The sequence below is a fragment of the Anabrus simplex genome, chromosome 7 (assembly GCF_040414725.1).
Source record: "Anabrus simplex isolate iqAnaSimp1 chromosome 7, ASM4041472v1, whole genome shotgun sequence".
Taxonomy (NCBI): domain Eukaryota; kingdom Metazoa; phylum Arthropoda; class Insecta; order Orthoptera; family Tettigoniidae; genus Anabrus; species Anabrus simplex.
The window spans coordinates 341,909,256-341,926,468 of NC_090271.1; the positions used below are offsets into that span (position 1 = coordinate 341,909,256).

The 17,213-nt window shown below is 38.1% G+C and overlaps 1 protein-coding gene across 2 annotated transcripts in view; it reads left to right on the top strand.

The window, feature by feature from the left end:
- The window catches only part of LOC136877635 (integral membrane protein 2C), a 113,939-nt gene that overhangs the window by 21,076 nt on the left and 75,650 nt on the right, over positions 1-17,213 (top strand). For both annotated transcript variants that reach the window (XM_067151825.2, XM_067151826.2), the window contains exon 2: positions 13,533-13,706. In XM_067151825.2, coding sequence (XP_067007926.1) covers positions 13,533-13,706 — 174 coding nt within the window. The remainder of the gene's footprint in view (positions 1-13,532; positions 13,707-17,213) is intronic.

A 17,213-nucleotide genomic window follows, 5' to 3' on the forward strand; every position in this document is an offset into this window, starting at 1 on the left:
TATTTACAATAAACAGAGTGAATTAGCCGTGCAGTTAGGGGCGTGCAGCTGTGAGCTTGTATTTGGAAGATAGTGGGTTCGAACACCACTGTCAGCAGCCCTGAAGATGATTTTCCATGGTTTCCCATTTTCACATCAGGAAATTGCTGGGGCTGTACAGTAATGAAGGCCATGGCTGCTTCTTTCCCACTTCTAGCCCTCTCCTATTCCCTCATCTCCATAAGACCTATCTTTGTTGGCACAACGTAAAGTCTATTTGAAAAAGAAAAAAAAGATTGTATTTATAATAATGGCAGCAGGGTTGGGTTTGATAGGAGGAAGATCATCTCCAGAAGTCTCACTAGCCCTGTTGAGGGCACTTATATGGCTCATCAATATTAGAACCTTCATGAACCTCTAATTCTGAATGTAACACAATGCTCACTTCGTTATCACTCTCTTCCAACCACTCCCAGGTAACAGTCTCTATCCTTGTTTAAAATGTAGTTTTGACATCGAAATGGAAATTCAGTCAGGAAATAAAACATCAATAGGAATTAAACATTTAGTCACGCCGCCGATCGACATGTGAGCCCTTCAGATACCTGGGGGTAACATGGAACACAACAACAAAATTGATACTTTTGGGCTTATGCCTTGTCAAGAAAATAAGGTGAAATTCTTTACGTTTCACAGAGAACTGTGCTCTCCGTCATCAGAAGAAAATCTAGACCGTCCACGTGAATGACTTCTTAAACAACGAGCTTTTGAAATTTAGACAGTTTCTAACCTTGGAGTTATTATAACGGAAACTCTAAACTGGTCAGCGCAAGTTAAGAATATCTGTAAAAAGGTTTATTGTGGCTTGCACCCCTTAAAACGGTTCAGAAATGTATTCCCTCGATCACTAAAAATTCAACTTGTTCAGTCATTATTTCCCATTTTTGACTACTGTGATGTAATTTTTATGGATATAACAAATTAATTAAGCTTAAAACTACAACGCGCTCAAAATGCTTGTCTTAGATATGCTATGGATTTACGGTATGACGCTCGAGTTTCTCCCTATTATAAACGATTATCTTGGTTATGACTAGACGGCAGGCGTAAACTACATTCAAATACTCTTATGTACCATGTACTTTCGGAAGACATCCCTGCTTATCTCTCCAGCAATTTTCGTCACCTTGGCTCTTTATATCTCCATTGATACTCGCTCCGTGTCGCTCCTAGAAATACCAGTCCACCGAACAACCACATACCATCGATCATTTACTATCACCGCTTCGGGATGGTGGAATGCTCTTCCCAAAGACATCAAGGATGCTGAATCAAAAAAAATATTTAAAACCTCCTACCAGCAGTTCGTCGTTAAGTGCTTCCAGCAAGGTACCTGTATGAGTGGAACGAGTAATTGTGTGTGAAAATGATATGAGATTATTGTACATTAAAATAAGATATTGGGTTAACATGATAATTTAAATTAAATTAAAAACATCCGTACTGTATTTATGAAGTAGAAGTAGCCTGAACATAGCTAGTAGGAACTGAATTTAACTTAGATGTAATATTGCAAGGATACCATTACCTGAATTTCATTTTAAAATTTTATTAAGCTTACTAGTATTTTTACGTTTGTATTTTTTTCGTTGTGTATTGAAATGAGTATTTTTTCAAATCTGTATTATGTAGGCGGTTCCTTTTTCTTTCTGTCATCTTTGCGTGTATATATTCATATTTTTGTCTTAGAAATTAGTGTTATTTGTAGTTCTTAGTATTTTAAGTTAATCAGTGTCATTGTATTAACAAATAATAATATGTGTGTGGTTAAGTGTAAGAAAGGGCCAAGAGCCCTAACTTCGCCACAGAAAATAAAGGCTTTTATCTATCTATCTATCTAGAAGTAGAAATGGTACGTTCATTCGTCACCAGATGGCTCCCCGAACCATCAGAATCAGTCTAAGGGGGTCACATAACAAGTGTACGTAACATGACATTTACAGGTGTATGACATTGTCACAAGCCTGGAACGAAACATCTGGTGATGAGGAACGTATGGATATAGAAAACACCAAGATGAAATAACAATAGTGAAGGGATATGGCATAAGCCCAAAAGCCTATACAGTATCGTTTCTATAAGTACAGGCCATGAAAGTATCAATGGCAACAACAAAATTTTCTATGATACACATCATGTAAAGAGCTATTCAGCAACAAAGGGAATGTTTAATATCAAGGACCTCAAAATTCTCAGTCTATCTTCTGCCCTAAAACTCTTCGAATCCAAAACCTTTCTGACCTATGTTACAGTATAGAAATCATTTGGCAAAGTCTCGGTGTAAAGGACCTCGAGACACTAGAGAACATACAGGCCCATTTTTTTAAGTTAGCTCTAGGTCTGTTCAAATACACCGCCTCGAGATTAGTACGTGAACTCTCGAGAGAAAGTTTCATGAGTAAGATTCTTCCTCTCTTCTGTGGAAAACTGGGCAAAAGTGGTACAAGAAAGAGAAAAGAAAAGTAATATGGCTGTAGTTTTACGCCATAAGTGCAGTGCTGGATCGGTCGTGGATGGACACAAACAGCACCTTCGAACATTCGACAATGAAATTAGTAGTGCATGGTCACCACCACAAAATATGTAGAACCAAAGCAGTGTTCTACCCAGAAATTTTCGTCAGCTGGGTGGCAGGAATGAGTAGCTGGGCGGAGAATACTACGTAAAAAATGAACATGCTAAAATTGCAGTTTATTCCTCCCAGGTATTGACAATAATATCAGGCAGGTATACATTAACTGCAAAATATAACTATTTTATTATCACGAACAAGATATAAGAGTATTTCGAACTTCTAGCGTTCTACTGCTCGCTTTTTATATTTGATTTACAAGTTGCTTTACGTCACACCAACTCAGATACGTCTTATGGCGACGATGGGATAGTAAGGAGCTAGGAGTGGGAAGGAAGTGACCGTGGCCTTAATTAAGGTACAGCCCCAACATTTGCCTGGTGTGAAAAAGGGAAACCACGTTAAACCATTTTCAGGGCCGCCGAAAGTGGGGTTCGACTACTGCTTGTTCATAATCTGTAGGCCTAACACCGGAGCTTGGTTGCTGTGGAGTGCCATACGGGTTTTTTGACGTCATGCGGAATCGAATGTACGTATGCGATTCCACGTTAATCCAGACAACTGCTCGAGTACTACACTACATGACAGTCAAGCTAAACATTTAACCTCCGATGTAATTGAAGCAATTATGCTGATAAAAGTGATATATCGTGTAAATAAACAGTTTTAGAGTATGTACAATTTAATTTGGAGCAACCAGTGATTCAGATATGTATAAATATTATGTAATTAGCAATTACCTAGGTTATGTTAGCAGGGCGGCTTGTAAAAACGGCAGGGCGGTGCGCCCATCAAAAAGGTCCTAGGAAGAACACTGCAAAACATTCCATGAACCTCAACGGGAATGCCGTGCGACATTAGTAAAAGACTCAGTCAACTCCTGCTGTAAGATGTGATATTGTTTCATTATTCCCACTTGTATGCACTGCTTATATTTACTGGGCATGTGAAGAAGTTAATTAACAGAAGTGTGAACAATGTGCATTAAATCAGTTTCTCATTCACTACAAAGTTCTTGATGTCTTCTTGTACAGAAGCACGTGGTATGTCACAATTTCATTCACACAATTTGCAGATGCAATTAGGATGTGGCATACTCAGAATTGCCTCTAAAAAGTAAATATTGCTGCCCTATTCTTTTTTTTATGACTCATCCCAGATGCCATCTTGAATGGTTACATATTAAAATCACCAAACAATTATTTCTTTCTTTATTTATTTTACATTTTATGGCCTTCATTGAACCACTTTAGTCAATTATACAATCAATTTTTTTATTTTCTGTCAGCTCAGTACTTCTTGATACTCTCGGATCTTGATTTTCTCTCCTCGTCTGAAATCACTCTTCTGATGGTTTGTCTGTTGATTTTGGTCTGTAGTCTGGTGTCTATTTTTTGAGTGTCTTGATTCTGTGGGTCTTGTTTTTTAAATCCTCTACTGTATGATACTATCTCCAACATTGTGTTTTCAGTTCATTGAAGAACTCGTTATTTTTGTTCCACGCTACATCCTATCCGTGGAGCATCCACCTGTATTATCTTCAGTAGTTCCTTCTTGGTATTTTTTGTTTATACATATTCTGATTCTTCTTCTTTCTATTTTGAGTATTCTGTCTATTGCTGTAGTATGTTGTTTTGAAGGTCCCCCATAGTGTATGTTATTCTTGTTTTATGACTCTTTTATAATGCTTTAATTTTGTGGCCATTGAGGTCATTTTCGTTTGTGTTCTTCGTGGCATACTGAGCTTTGGTTAATTTATAATACCAATATAATGGTCCATTATTGGACATTATAAATTTTCCAACTTAGCACACGAGGGCGAAACGCAGGCAACCAAGAATGATTTAGCTGAAAAATTTATAATGTCCAATAACGGACCATTATATTGGTATTATAAATTTGCTCATTCAGGACAAATATTTTAGGTTCCCTATGGGAATCAACATCTACATCCTTTGGTTAATTTGTTTATTCATTATGCCGTGTTTGCTTTTTGTTAAGGTTCTATGTTATAATTTCACCTTAAGAATTTAAATTTGTCTACAGTTTTGTTTTCCTGTTCTACTTCGATTTTGTTTGCGAGTGGTGGGTCAGTTAACATGATTTCTGTCTTCTCAAAGGATATATTGGGGGCAATTTTCTTTTGTTATCTTCTGTAGTGATTTAATTTGTTGTCAAGTTTCCTGAACATTGTTAGATAGGTGAGCAAGGTCATCAGCAAATCCCAGACAATTTAAGGTTATGTTGTCTTTTGATTTTCCAATTTTGATGTTTTTTTGTTTATCCTTATACCATTCCCTCGTTATATATTCCAAAGCACAGTGGAATAGCAATGGTGACAAACAATCTCCTTGTCTTAAACCAGTTTTTATGAGGAAAGGCTTAGAAAAATCCCCTCTGAACTTGACTTTTGATTGTGTTGTGGTTAAGGTGAATTCAATCAGTTTGATTAGTTTCGGGTGCAGTCCAAAATTTCTTAATATTTTTAATATTGAAGGTCTATGAATACAGTCATATGCCTTCTTAAAGTCCACGAATGTTATTGCTCGAGGTTTGTTTTGTTTTCTGTAATATGCCATAACTAATTTTAACGTGATGATTTGTTCTGCACAGCTTCTCCAACTCTAATTGTTCTTTAATTCTGCCTTACAGTATTATAGCAGATATTTTGTATGTACAGTCCAAGAGAGATATACCTCTGTAGTTAATCTGGATTGCTCTTATCTCCTTTTTTGGTGTGTGAAGTGGGTGGATGATAGCTTTTCTAGGAAAATTCATTTAGTGGGGAAAGTCAGCTAAGGATAATATAATGCCAAACATAATTGGCAGCCATTAGGGAGCATCATTCATGTCCCGTCATTGCGATAAGACCTGTGTTGGTGCGACGTAAAGCAGCTAAAGTCGTGACAAGACACGGTTAACTGAATTTATCTTTATAGAGGTGGTAACATTGCTTTTCTTTTTGGATTTTTCTTGCTTCTTATATATCCTAATTGAATTCTTTTCATACAAATTGGTTGAAATAAGAGTGCTGCGTTCGTCATCCACTCCTACTACATTTTTAAATGCGTTATTTGAATATGCTACATTTCTCCTTACCTGGTAGTACGCCAGGCTGAGTGGCTCATATGGTCTGATCCCAACTTGGCTGGTTTGATCCTGACTTAGTCCGGTGTTATTTGAAGGTGCTCAAATACGTCGGCTTTGTGTCGGTAGATTTACTGGCACGTAAAAGGACTGCAGGACCAAATTCCGGAACCTCATTGGCTCCAAAAACCATTAAAATAGTTATTGGGACGTAAAACACATCACGTTATTATTACCCGATATTACCCAAACAGATCTACAATCCTACAGAAATAGAAACTATACGAGGAGGTTCCAATATAAATGGGATTTTATATTTTTATTTAAATTCATTTATTGAAAAACATGAGGCAATTACAGTTTATTTTTCTACATAGTTTCCTGCTTTGGAATTGCATTTGTCCCAGTATATGGGCAGCCAGTTGTGCACGAAGTCTTCCACACTCTCGTCATCTTCAAATTGTTGCCCTCATAGAGATTCTTTGAACGGTCCGAACAAATGGAAATCGCAGGGCGATAAGTCTGGGCTGTAAGTTGGATGATCAAGTGTAGTCCAGTGGATTTCCTGCAGCTTGGAGACAGAGCTGCAGTATGAGACCACGCATTTTCATGGAGGAAGATGACCTGTCGAATTGATTTGTCTCGTCTTTTGCAGCGATATGCAACCCTCGCTTTGTTCAACAGCTCACAGTAGTAAGCAGCACTGATTGTGCACTGTTGATGCAAAAAATTAATCTGCAAAATGCCTTGCTGATCAAAAAAAAAAAACCAGTTGCAAGAACCTTGCCAGTTAACAGTAGTCTTGTCTTTCACTGGTGCTGCCTTGCCTTTCTTTCGCCACTCTTTACTGGCTTGTTTGGATTCAGGAGTGTAGTAGTGGATCCATGTTTCGTCACAGGTGATGATCCAACTCAAAAATGCATCACCTTCTTCAAACCTTGTTGTGAGCCTCTGACAGACCTCCAAATATCTCAACTTCAGACTTTCGGTCAAAAGACGAGGGACCCATCTGTAACACACTTTTCAGAACTATAGGTCGTTTGTGATGATTGCTTGACAGCTCCCATAACTGATTCCGACTTGTTCTGCAATTTCTGATACTCTCACCTGTCGATCGCCATCAGTAATGTCTGTAACCGCACAAATGTTTTTGTCTGTAATGATGGTCCAAGGACGATGATCGTGTTACTGATTTTCTACACTTTCTCGTCCTTCCTTGAACTTTTTATGCCAGGCAAACACATGCGTCCTTAACAATGTTTGTTGGCCGAACTGTGGAGAAGCGTTTCAAGACTTTTCTGTATGTCAAAAACGCTACTCTGATATGCATGGAGTGCATTTTTATATTCTTCTCTGAAAGCAACAACCAATGATTCGAGTCAAGGAGATAAAATTAACATCTCATCGGAAAGATACGACCAACTTGATGGAAGTTGTCAAGTCGTCCAAGGTGAGGCCGCAAGAGACCATTAGCAATAACCGAACAGTAATAATTGGGAATTTGCTATGCAAACTCAACAGTTAGAAAATAACTACCTTCAATATTAACAAGGGAGAAAGAGTAAAGTTGTGCCAGTGAGGATTTCTTCGTTGATGTGTTAGGGAACACCGTGGATTGTGTAATCCTTCCGTAGGAACTGGTATCCCGACTCTCAGGACCACTTTAATAGGCCACTCGGCCATTGCCTGTGGTTTGCAAAGTAGGATGTGACGACAATAACCCACACCAAGAACCATAGCAATAATAATAATAATAATAATAATAATAATAATAATAATAATAATAATAATGTTAATATTGAAAATCTTAAGAAATTTTGGACTCCACTCAAAATTAATCATTTTGAAAGAACTTGCCTTAACCAACAGAAACTAAAGTTCAAAAGGGAAATTTCTGAACCATTCCGCATACAGACAAGTTCAGTACAGACAGATTCTGTCACAACTACTGTTCAACTGAGCCTTGGAATATATTCGAGAGAATGGTACAAGAAAAACCAGACGAACATCAAAATTGGAAGATACAAAGACAATGAGTTTGAAGTGCCTGGGATTTGCTTATGACCTTGCTCTCCTGTCTAGCAACGTACAGGAAGCCTAACACGAGTTGCATGACTGTAGGAAATAGTGAAGAAAATCAACCTCAGAATATGCTTCAGGAAGACAGAAATCATGTTAACTGATCCACCAGTTTTAAATAAAATCACAGTAGAACAGAAAATCAGAATCATTGACAAATTTAAATATTTAGGAGAAATAACAATGCATAACCTCGGTGAAAAGCTGGCATGCTATAATAGAATAAACTGACCAGAGCACAAAATATCAGAAAGATTACATACAATAAAAAAAGGTCTCTCAGAAGCCACAAAATTAAAACACTAATGAAACAGTCTACAAGAAAATGGAACCAGTAATGAGCACAATCAGGAAGAAATTAATCTCTCCCCTTTTTTTGCATCTACTCAGGGCACTAGAAAACAGGATCATGAGGAGAATTATAAAAAGACTGTAAGAGCAACATACCATGGATTACAGAAATCAAGCCAGATATGAAAGAACTACAGATTACAAAAAATAAGGCAGATAAAATCAAGAAACTCGCAAACCAGTCTAGAGACAAAGATCACCTGATGGACAATGGCAGGGGTGAACTGTACTACTGGGCTCACAGAAACTGAAAAACGTAAAGTGGTCCAATGAAGGCCATAATAAGTATTATGTAAAAGGGATGAACATAAACATTATTTACTACATTGAATATTAATATATTTACATTTTAATGAAGATGAGTTATAATTATAATAATAATAATAATATGCAATAAAGAACTAAATTTACAACATTAAGAATCATTGCACAGTCACTTAATTACGAATAAACATCAGTATTTAGTATTTTTCTGAGCAAGTTCTCCACTTCATAAGAATTGAGTTCCCCTTCACCTGAGCATACGCAGGCACATATAAGCCTGTTTAGAAGAGGGGACTAGGGTATAGAAAGCGTGAAGTCAAGTAAGGGCGACATGAAATTGTTAGTGTTAAACTGTGGAAGTTTTGTAAAGAAAGGAATAGAATTCAATAATTTAATAGATATATATTTACCATATATTGAATAGGCTGAGAAATTATATTATGGGCGTTTCTCACAGAACTGGAATGTTTATCGTAGAGAAGTGTTAGGAGTGATAGGAGGTGGAGTATTCATATTGGTGAACTAAGAATTTGTAAGCTATGAAAAAGTTAAGGATGTGAAACATGAAACTCTTAAGAGTAAGACTTACAGATATGTTTAGGGTACGACTTGGCAAGGCTGGTGCTGATGCGAAATTGTTTGATAACTTAATCAGCTGTGTGAATAACGACATAGAAAGGAACGTAATTGTAGCGGGTGATCTGAATTTACCAAATGTTAACTGAGGAGGGAGCGTGACAAACAAATGGTGAATACGTTAATATGGGAAGGGCAGCTGAATCAGAAAGTGATGAAACCAACTAGAACGAAAAAATATTCTAGACATGGTGCTGATAAAACCAGATGACCGTAGAGAAACTGAAGTAATAGGCCTGGTTGGTATAAGTGTTCATGAAGCTGTCTTTGTTGTAGTTAAAAAATAAAATGGAAAGAATTGTCGTAAAAGTAGGACTATTAAGCATTACGGTACCATATTGTTGATAAGAGAGGCTCGCGGAAATTTTAAAAAACAATTGTGATAAATGGAAAATAGTAAATAAATATGTAGACAGCCTATGGGATGGGTTTAAAGCAATTGTTGAGGATTGTGAAAACAGGTTTGTACCTTTAAAAGTGGTCAGGAATGGTAAGGACCCTTTATATTATAACACGGAAATAGAGATTAAGGAGGAGGTGCGGATTAGAAAGGAATACAGTTAGTAAAGGCGAAACACACAACTGTCACTTCACGTGAGTTCGCGTGTAGCGTGACGCAATTGAACCTGTCAAGAGAGATGTGCTATGCCCTTTCTACATTGTATGAAATGTAGAGTGATCACACTGCACTCGTGTCACGGCTGTTGTCGTCGGCTGACGTCATTGTGACGTACAATCTGGTGACGGCGCTCTTCACGCGGAGCACGTTTTTCTGCTCTAGCACATATTCTGGCGATGTGAAGTGCGAATAGAAGCAGTTTCTTTTAGCGATATGGAAGAAATTGAATTGAATTGGTGCGTGTGCATGAGAATCTGTATGACATAGGTTCAATTAACTATAGAAATCAATAACTGTGGCACGAGGCATGCTACAAAACAGAAAAAAAAAATTAAGATCACACGTACTAATTTTAACAGGCATTCAGTTGTTGAAAACAGTCCACAGTTGTACTTATGATTATTATCCCAATAATAATAATAATAAATGAGATGGCATATTGCTTTTAGTGCCAGGAGTGTCCAAGGAAAATTTCGGCTCGCCAGGAGCAGGTTTTTGCTTTGACGCCCCCAGGCGACTTTGCACGTCACTATGAGTATGCAATTATGATGTTGCCACATACAACCAGCCCCCGTGCAGCGAAATTAACTAATAATGGTTAAAATTCCCGACCCTACCGGGAATCGAACCCAGGAGTACATTACACAAATTACCCTGTTGAATTAAAGATCGGTGAATAGATATTTATTGTATGATCCATTCACTACTGCACAGTTCTTTTCTTCTTTGTTCAATTCATTCTTCCACGACGAACTGTTGGTAAATGCCATGACACAGAGCTTTCAAGCGAGTTGAAGTATTTTTTTGAAATTTTCAGATATCTGAAAAGCCTGTGTAGGATTCCTCCGAACCGCAAATGCAGAACGAACTTCGGTCAACAATTTCATCTTTGATGAGATTATGAATGGAGTAAAATTCATCTTTCTTCAGCCTGAAGTACATCTGAATTTTTTCTGGATGCCCATTTAGCTCCCTTACTAAAAGTTGTGGTATTCACCGCAAATTACTTTCATGTACCCACAGTTGTTTGCGACAGATAAATACTCATGGCAACAGAAACATCACAGGCAATTAAAAGATCATCAGAATCCGAAGAACCGGATGTACTATCGTAGCTTGCCATCGGACGAAGTACACTGTGATCTCTGAACGTGAGGACAGTGTGTTTCCTGTCTTCACGCCACATGCAGTGACATTATCAACCTCCCCTCCACGCTGACACATCTCGGTGCGAGTTCACGTTAAGTGACAATAGTGTGTTTCCGCCTTAATGGTTGTGGGGAGTAACGAGAAATTGAAGGAGCTTTCTAGGAAAATTAATTTAGCAGGAAAGTCAGCTAAGGATAATATAATGCCAAACGTAGTTGGCAGCCATATGAATTTTAGGGAGCAAAGGAACGATATGTACAGATACATTAAGGAAGAAACAGGTTCTAGGAAGGACATTCCAGGGATCATTAATGAACAAGGAGAATGTATATGTGAGGATTTACAGAAGGATAATGTCCAGATAGAGGTGGTGACTAATACTGGTGAAATACTGAAATTTACCTATGATAAAGACATTTACAAAAAGATACAAAAGTTGAAAGCTAGAAAAACAACCAGGATTGGTAAGGTTTCCAGGGATGTAATAAATGTTATGGTTTGGGATGTAATGCCATATCTGAAATATTTGATGTTTGCATGAAGAAGCAATACCAAATTAATAAATAGAGGGTTCCAACATTAGCCCCAGTGTACAGGGAAATGGTGATAAACATAACAGGAATAATTACAGGCCAGTCAGTTTGACTGTTGTTTGTAAGCTTTGGGAATTTGTTCTTTGTGATTATATTAGACAAGTATGCAAAATCACTGACTGGTTTGATAGAAGACAGTTTGGGTTTAGGGAAGGTTATTCAAGTGAAGCTCAACTTGTAGGATTCCAGTAAAATACAGCGGAGATTTAAGACTCAAGAGGTCAGATGGACTGTATTTGACCTATCCAAGGCTTTTGGATAGGGTAGAATGTGGGAGATTACTGGCAAAATTGAGGGCTATTGGACCAGGCAAAAGAGTGGTTGAATGGGTGGCTAAACTTCTAGAAAATCGAACTCAGAGTAGATCCTGTAACACAGGGCAGTATTATTGGACCTTTATGGTTTCTTATATATGAATGGTATGAGTGAAGATTTGGATTCACAGATAAGGCTATTTGCAGATATTAACTCATTGCAGACTGGGTGCCCTTCACACCATGCACAACCCTGTTCCCGGCCACTTTCTAACTACCTCCAAACTGGAGTGCATAAATAAACTGTCATAACTTCACTAGCCTTTGAAGGACTACTGTGTTTTTTTTTCTGGTGACCTTCCTGAATAGTCGTTGAAATGCAGGTAGATATGTATTTGTGGAAATCTATTTCGGTTCATAGTTTTCGGAAACATGGGGGTTTCTCTTAGGGATTGGTTGGCCAGTAATCTTTCAGACACGATTTCTTCACCTGCCCTATCAATATACACAAAGCAATATTTTTTTAATTTCCCTGCTAGTGACATTAGTCCATTTTAGTGTTTTGGAGGATATGTTATGAGAATGTGAATTCTGCTCATAGTATAAGTTTGTCTGTTCAGCTATATACTGAAAAAAATCCTCACCAAACGTAAGTTCTGCTACTTGGCCTATGTTTCCAGGTTCATTTGGCCATGCCTGTATACCAGGAGGACCTTCAAAATCTTCTAGCCTAAGTTCACTGTTGTCCATAACCCAGTTGTTAGAAAACACTACATTATTTACAATATTTAGAATATTTATACCCATAACACAATTATCAGACTCGTTTTGCACCACATGAGTTCCACACCTTGAAGATAAGGCTATATCCTCCTCATCACTTGAAACATTTCTGTTAGAAGATATTTCATCCTCAAACTAAATATTCAGCATCACTTGGACATTCGGAGCCTGTATCAGAACATAATTCACGAATAATTTCATTCGTGTCTAAACACGTGCGATCCCTGGGCGCTGCCATCTTGCAGACGGGATGGCTCTTTAAACTTTGTAAACATGTTGTCAGAAAATGCAAAGAAAAGCTATGATATGAAGAATAATCAAAAAGAAATGTGACTATTAATTGAGTAGGATCATACATAAGTGTTCTGTCACCCTTGAACTCCAAATAGTTCTGGTATATCTCAAAAGATATCACTCTGCTGCTAACACGAGATAACTCGGGACCGGTCCACATTGTGTTAATACAGTATTGAGTAGTAAATGAGTTGCAGGATTGTGAGTGACTGCAGTGGGAACCTAGACAGCTGGTGCTTTTCAACTACATTTCCATGTACAGGGAACTCCTCATTTGGTATGTAACAGTAGTACTTGTACTAGTGCATGCAGATTTCTTTGTCAGAAGTAAGAAATTTTCCAATACTGTCTCTGCTGTATTTCATGAGTAGATTTTTTTTTGTATTATTTCTTCTGTTTCTGACAATTCTAAAAATCTTATCTTGATCTGCTATTTCTGGTCCGTGGTGCAGCTCTTCATCTGCTTTCTCTTGCCACGCTCTTGTGGCAAATTCCTGCTTCCTTATCCTCACCAGCACTTGTAGCCTGCCACACCTTAAACTCCCTCTTCTTGTCAGATTTTTCCAGTTTTTATGCAAAAAATGATCATTTTTCTTTGTTCTCCATATTTGTTCCTTTTAAAAACTTCACTGTAGACTACAACAGATCTTTACTCCCTTCTCCCTCAGTACATTTGTTATTAAGAAGTGGTCTTATTAATTTTGTACTCTTTGCAGTGAATATTGTTGAAAGTTTCATTGTTTTGTTTTCTGGTTAGTTATATTATAAAGTGTGATTTTACAATGTTTATAAATTTTTTTTTTTTTTTTTAGACCGCAAAAGTAGACTTAGAAGCTTCTACTGAGCCGCAGTACTTCATACTGAGAAGCCGAGCTCGCAGAGTATCAACAGCAACAACTGTGTGTCTATTTTTAACAGCTTTGTTGGTTATGAGCATTGGGATCATTGGTGGTGTTTACCTCTATCGTCAGTTTGCACGATCTCAGGTACCGTCTTTGTTTGGCTGAAAACTATTTTTATATTAAATGCTGATTTATTCCCTCAAACAGTACTATGTTCATATGTTTTCTTATAAAGGAAGCTATGAAAAGAATCTATGTTTAATTAAAATATTTGATCAGTGGTGGTTTTATTTGTATTAGGATTTGGAGTAGATTTGGCCTGATGTTAGGTACGACCTGATCTAAAATAGAGCAGACTCTGAAACTCTGATATCTCATATATATTTTTGTATTTCAGCTGAAACAGTTGTCTAGCTAATTGAAGGATAGAATCAAGCGACTAGATAGGTCTAAAACCGTTCTTCTTCATTACCTGCCTGTCCACTACTCTTGTCTGGCTGCCAGGTACTCGACACAGTGTGTTGGGGTGATGGCCTCCTCGCTGGAGCAGATGACAATCAAGCTTTTTGCCCAACAGCAAAACTGACGGAGGATGCTAATCTGCTGACAGTTGTGGAAGCAGAGGTGTTCACGCCAGAAGGTGCATCTCAACTATATTGAGTCTGTGGCAGTGTGTTGCAGTCTCAGTGTTCAATCCTGTATGTCTAATTTCATATGTGCTGCAGGATTTGGCTCCGAGATTATAGTGTGTGGGTCTCTCCCCAGCAAGTTAACTTATTTGACTTCCTTTCAGAGCAAAGGTATGCAACAAAGGTCTTTTCATGGTCCCAATTCCTGGCTAGTGTCTCCAGATCTGACCAGCATTTTTCATTTGATCATCTCTCGACAGATCTGCTTCAATTTTCTTGTTTGATGCAGGGCTCTTATGTTCTAGCATCTGATAACCAATTTCCTGCCAAAAATCCTCTATTTTCTCAGGCTGATATCTTTTTTTTCTTTTTCTTCTCATAATAAGGGTTTCTTGGGGATGCAAGTTATTCGACCTCAATTCCCATACCACGAGAGGGTGCCTCATTTAGGCATCTGCGCCCACCTGGTTGTTTCATGGTTGAATGTTTATCGCTACTCCCTGTTGTGGATGGTGGTACTTCATTTGAGGTCCCATCAGGATTCATCTGGTGTCTCTCCTCATTTCTCCATTGGGTTTCCTGACAGGTTGGGATCCACTTTAAACAAATTCATACCAGTGGCACTTTTCCTGAATATTTTCTCTCACTCTCTGAATTCCAGCAGGAATGGGTTAAGGAAGGTAAGAGTAAGTGTTGGGTGAAGCTGAGAGCTTCTAGTCTGGACCTTCACATTGTCGGCAGATGTGTGACTGTGACTACTCAGGATTCAGTCCTGTGGCTGGGCAGGCTTATTTATATATAATTTCCATTTATTTTGGAAAGACCTCCTGTATTTACAGGCTGCCGCTAAGAACAAGGTAAAACATATCAATTTTATGTACGTATGTATTAATAAAAGAAAATTCAAAATTAGCTGTAGAGGTGGTGCCTCATGATCTTGATGGAGGCTCGGAGGATGAGGGTCGCGATTTCCGGGATGAGCTTCGTTGGGAGTTGGAAGCGCTTCCATGTGGCGACGAAGTGACGAGGTATGGTACCGCGAGCTCCGACCATTATCCCTATTATTTCAATTTCCTGAAGGTGGTATTTTTGCTTCCACTTTCGGTCAGAAAAGTAATTGTCAATCTGTGACAACTGGGATGTAGAATACTAAAACACTCTTTGATATAACTAACAGTGACAGACCTGAAAGACAAACAGCACTCATGATTCACTAAATTGGACATTGTCGTTGCTGCCCGACAAACTATATTGTCTGGTGATGGAAAAGCAGTTGAGTTACATCTTTAGGGAGGAAGGTGAGACTTGCATATATGGTGTTTGGATTTCCATAAAGACATAACTGGTAAACGCCTTCCAACTCAGTCCCACAGCAATCAGTGAAGGACTTGTGACTCTTCGTATACCACACACTGGAGATTTTACCACACTCATCTCGTCATATACCCTCACTTAAGATGCTGATCAAGATGTTAAGAACGACTTCTATCACCATCTAAGCACTCTCAGTGGCAGATTATCCAAGGACAAATTGTTATTGTTTGGCCGGATTCTCTTCTCACTTTAAATTGCCTCTGCATCGCTCAGCGACATCTGCAAGCTTTTGTGTATGTAGATTGCTGCAATAATTCTAGAGTGCGATATCGGAGCGGCTGGTATCTAATCCAACTATCACAAATACTAATATAAGTGGTCCGTTATTGGACTTGCAAATTTTCTAGCTAACTCATTCCTGGTTGCCAGCGTTTCGCCCCAGTGTGCTAACTTGGGCTCATCAGTTGGTAGATAGCACGCCCACCAAGACGCATGGCTAGTGCATACCGTGGAGGCCACTGCGTAGGCTACTTGGAGCCACCAGCAGTGCCAATGCACTATGACAGACTTTGTCCCATTAAAGTACATAAAATTGATGCCTGCCTGGCCATCAGATGATAAAGATGTTGATTCCCATAGGGAACCTGAAATATTTGTCCCGAATGAGTAAATTTATAATACCAGTATAAATGGTCCGTTATTGGACATTTATTTATTTATTTATTTAATTATTTAATTAATTAATTTTTTATTTGATTTGATTTCATTTGATTTGATTTTTTATTTTATTTTATTTTATTTTATTTTTGGTGCTGCTTGTGGTTACAGTTAGCCTACACAGTGGCCTCCACGCTATGCACTAGCCAGCGTCTTGGTAGGTGTGCTAGGTACCAACTGATGAGCCCAAATGCTGGCAACCAGGAATGAGTTAGGTAGAAAATTTGTAATTTCTAATAACGGACCATTTATATTGGTATTATATGTTTACTCATTTGGGACAAATATTTCTGGCTCCCTATGGGAATAAACATCTATATCAACTATCACAAATGATGTGGAGCAAGAAGGGTCAACAATTGTAACCGGCTGTGAGCTTGTATCCGGGCGATGGTGGCTTTGAACTGTCAGCAGCCCTGAAGATGTTTTTCCATGGTTTCCTATTTTCACACTAGGCAAATGCTGGGGATGTACCTTAACGTCACAGCCAAATTCTTCCCACTCCTAGCCCTTTCCTGTCCCATCATTGCCGTAATACCTATCTCTTCTCTTTTGTTTTTGTTTTTTTCATGTAAAACTTTTTTATGAATGATCCAACTTTTCAATACAATAGGTTTTCATTTGCATAAAATCTTTACATTATTAATGTTTTCACGGGACATGTTTCGCCCACATTTTGGGCATCATCAGCCATAGTTCCTATACTCAATGATCAAAAATATCCAGAATCCTGGGTATTTGTATCCTGATAAAATCTTTAAAACTAACATGCTATGTTGGATGTTTAAAAAAAAATGTTTTTGCATAGATATATGATTTATGTAGACATCTGGCTATTTTTTTATTATTCTGGCTGGTGGAATGATCAGAAACGATAAGTACAATTATTCTGTTAAAAAAGTAAGCATTCATTAAAACCAAATTGCTATATTTTATATCTTATCAAGACATTGGCTGGTTTGATTGAGCAGTCTTTACTGTCCAAACGGCG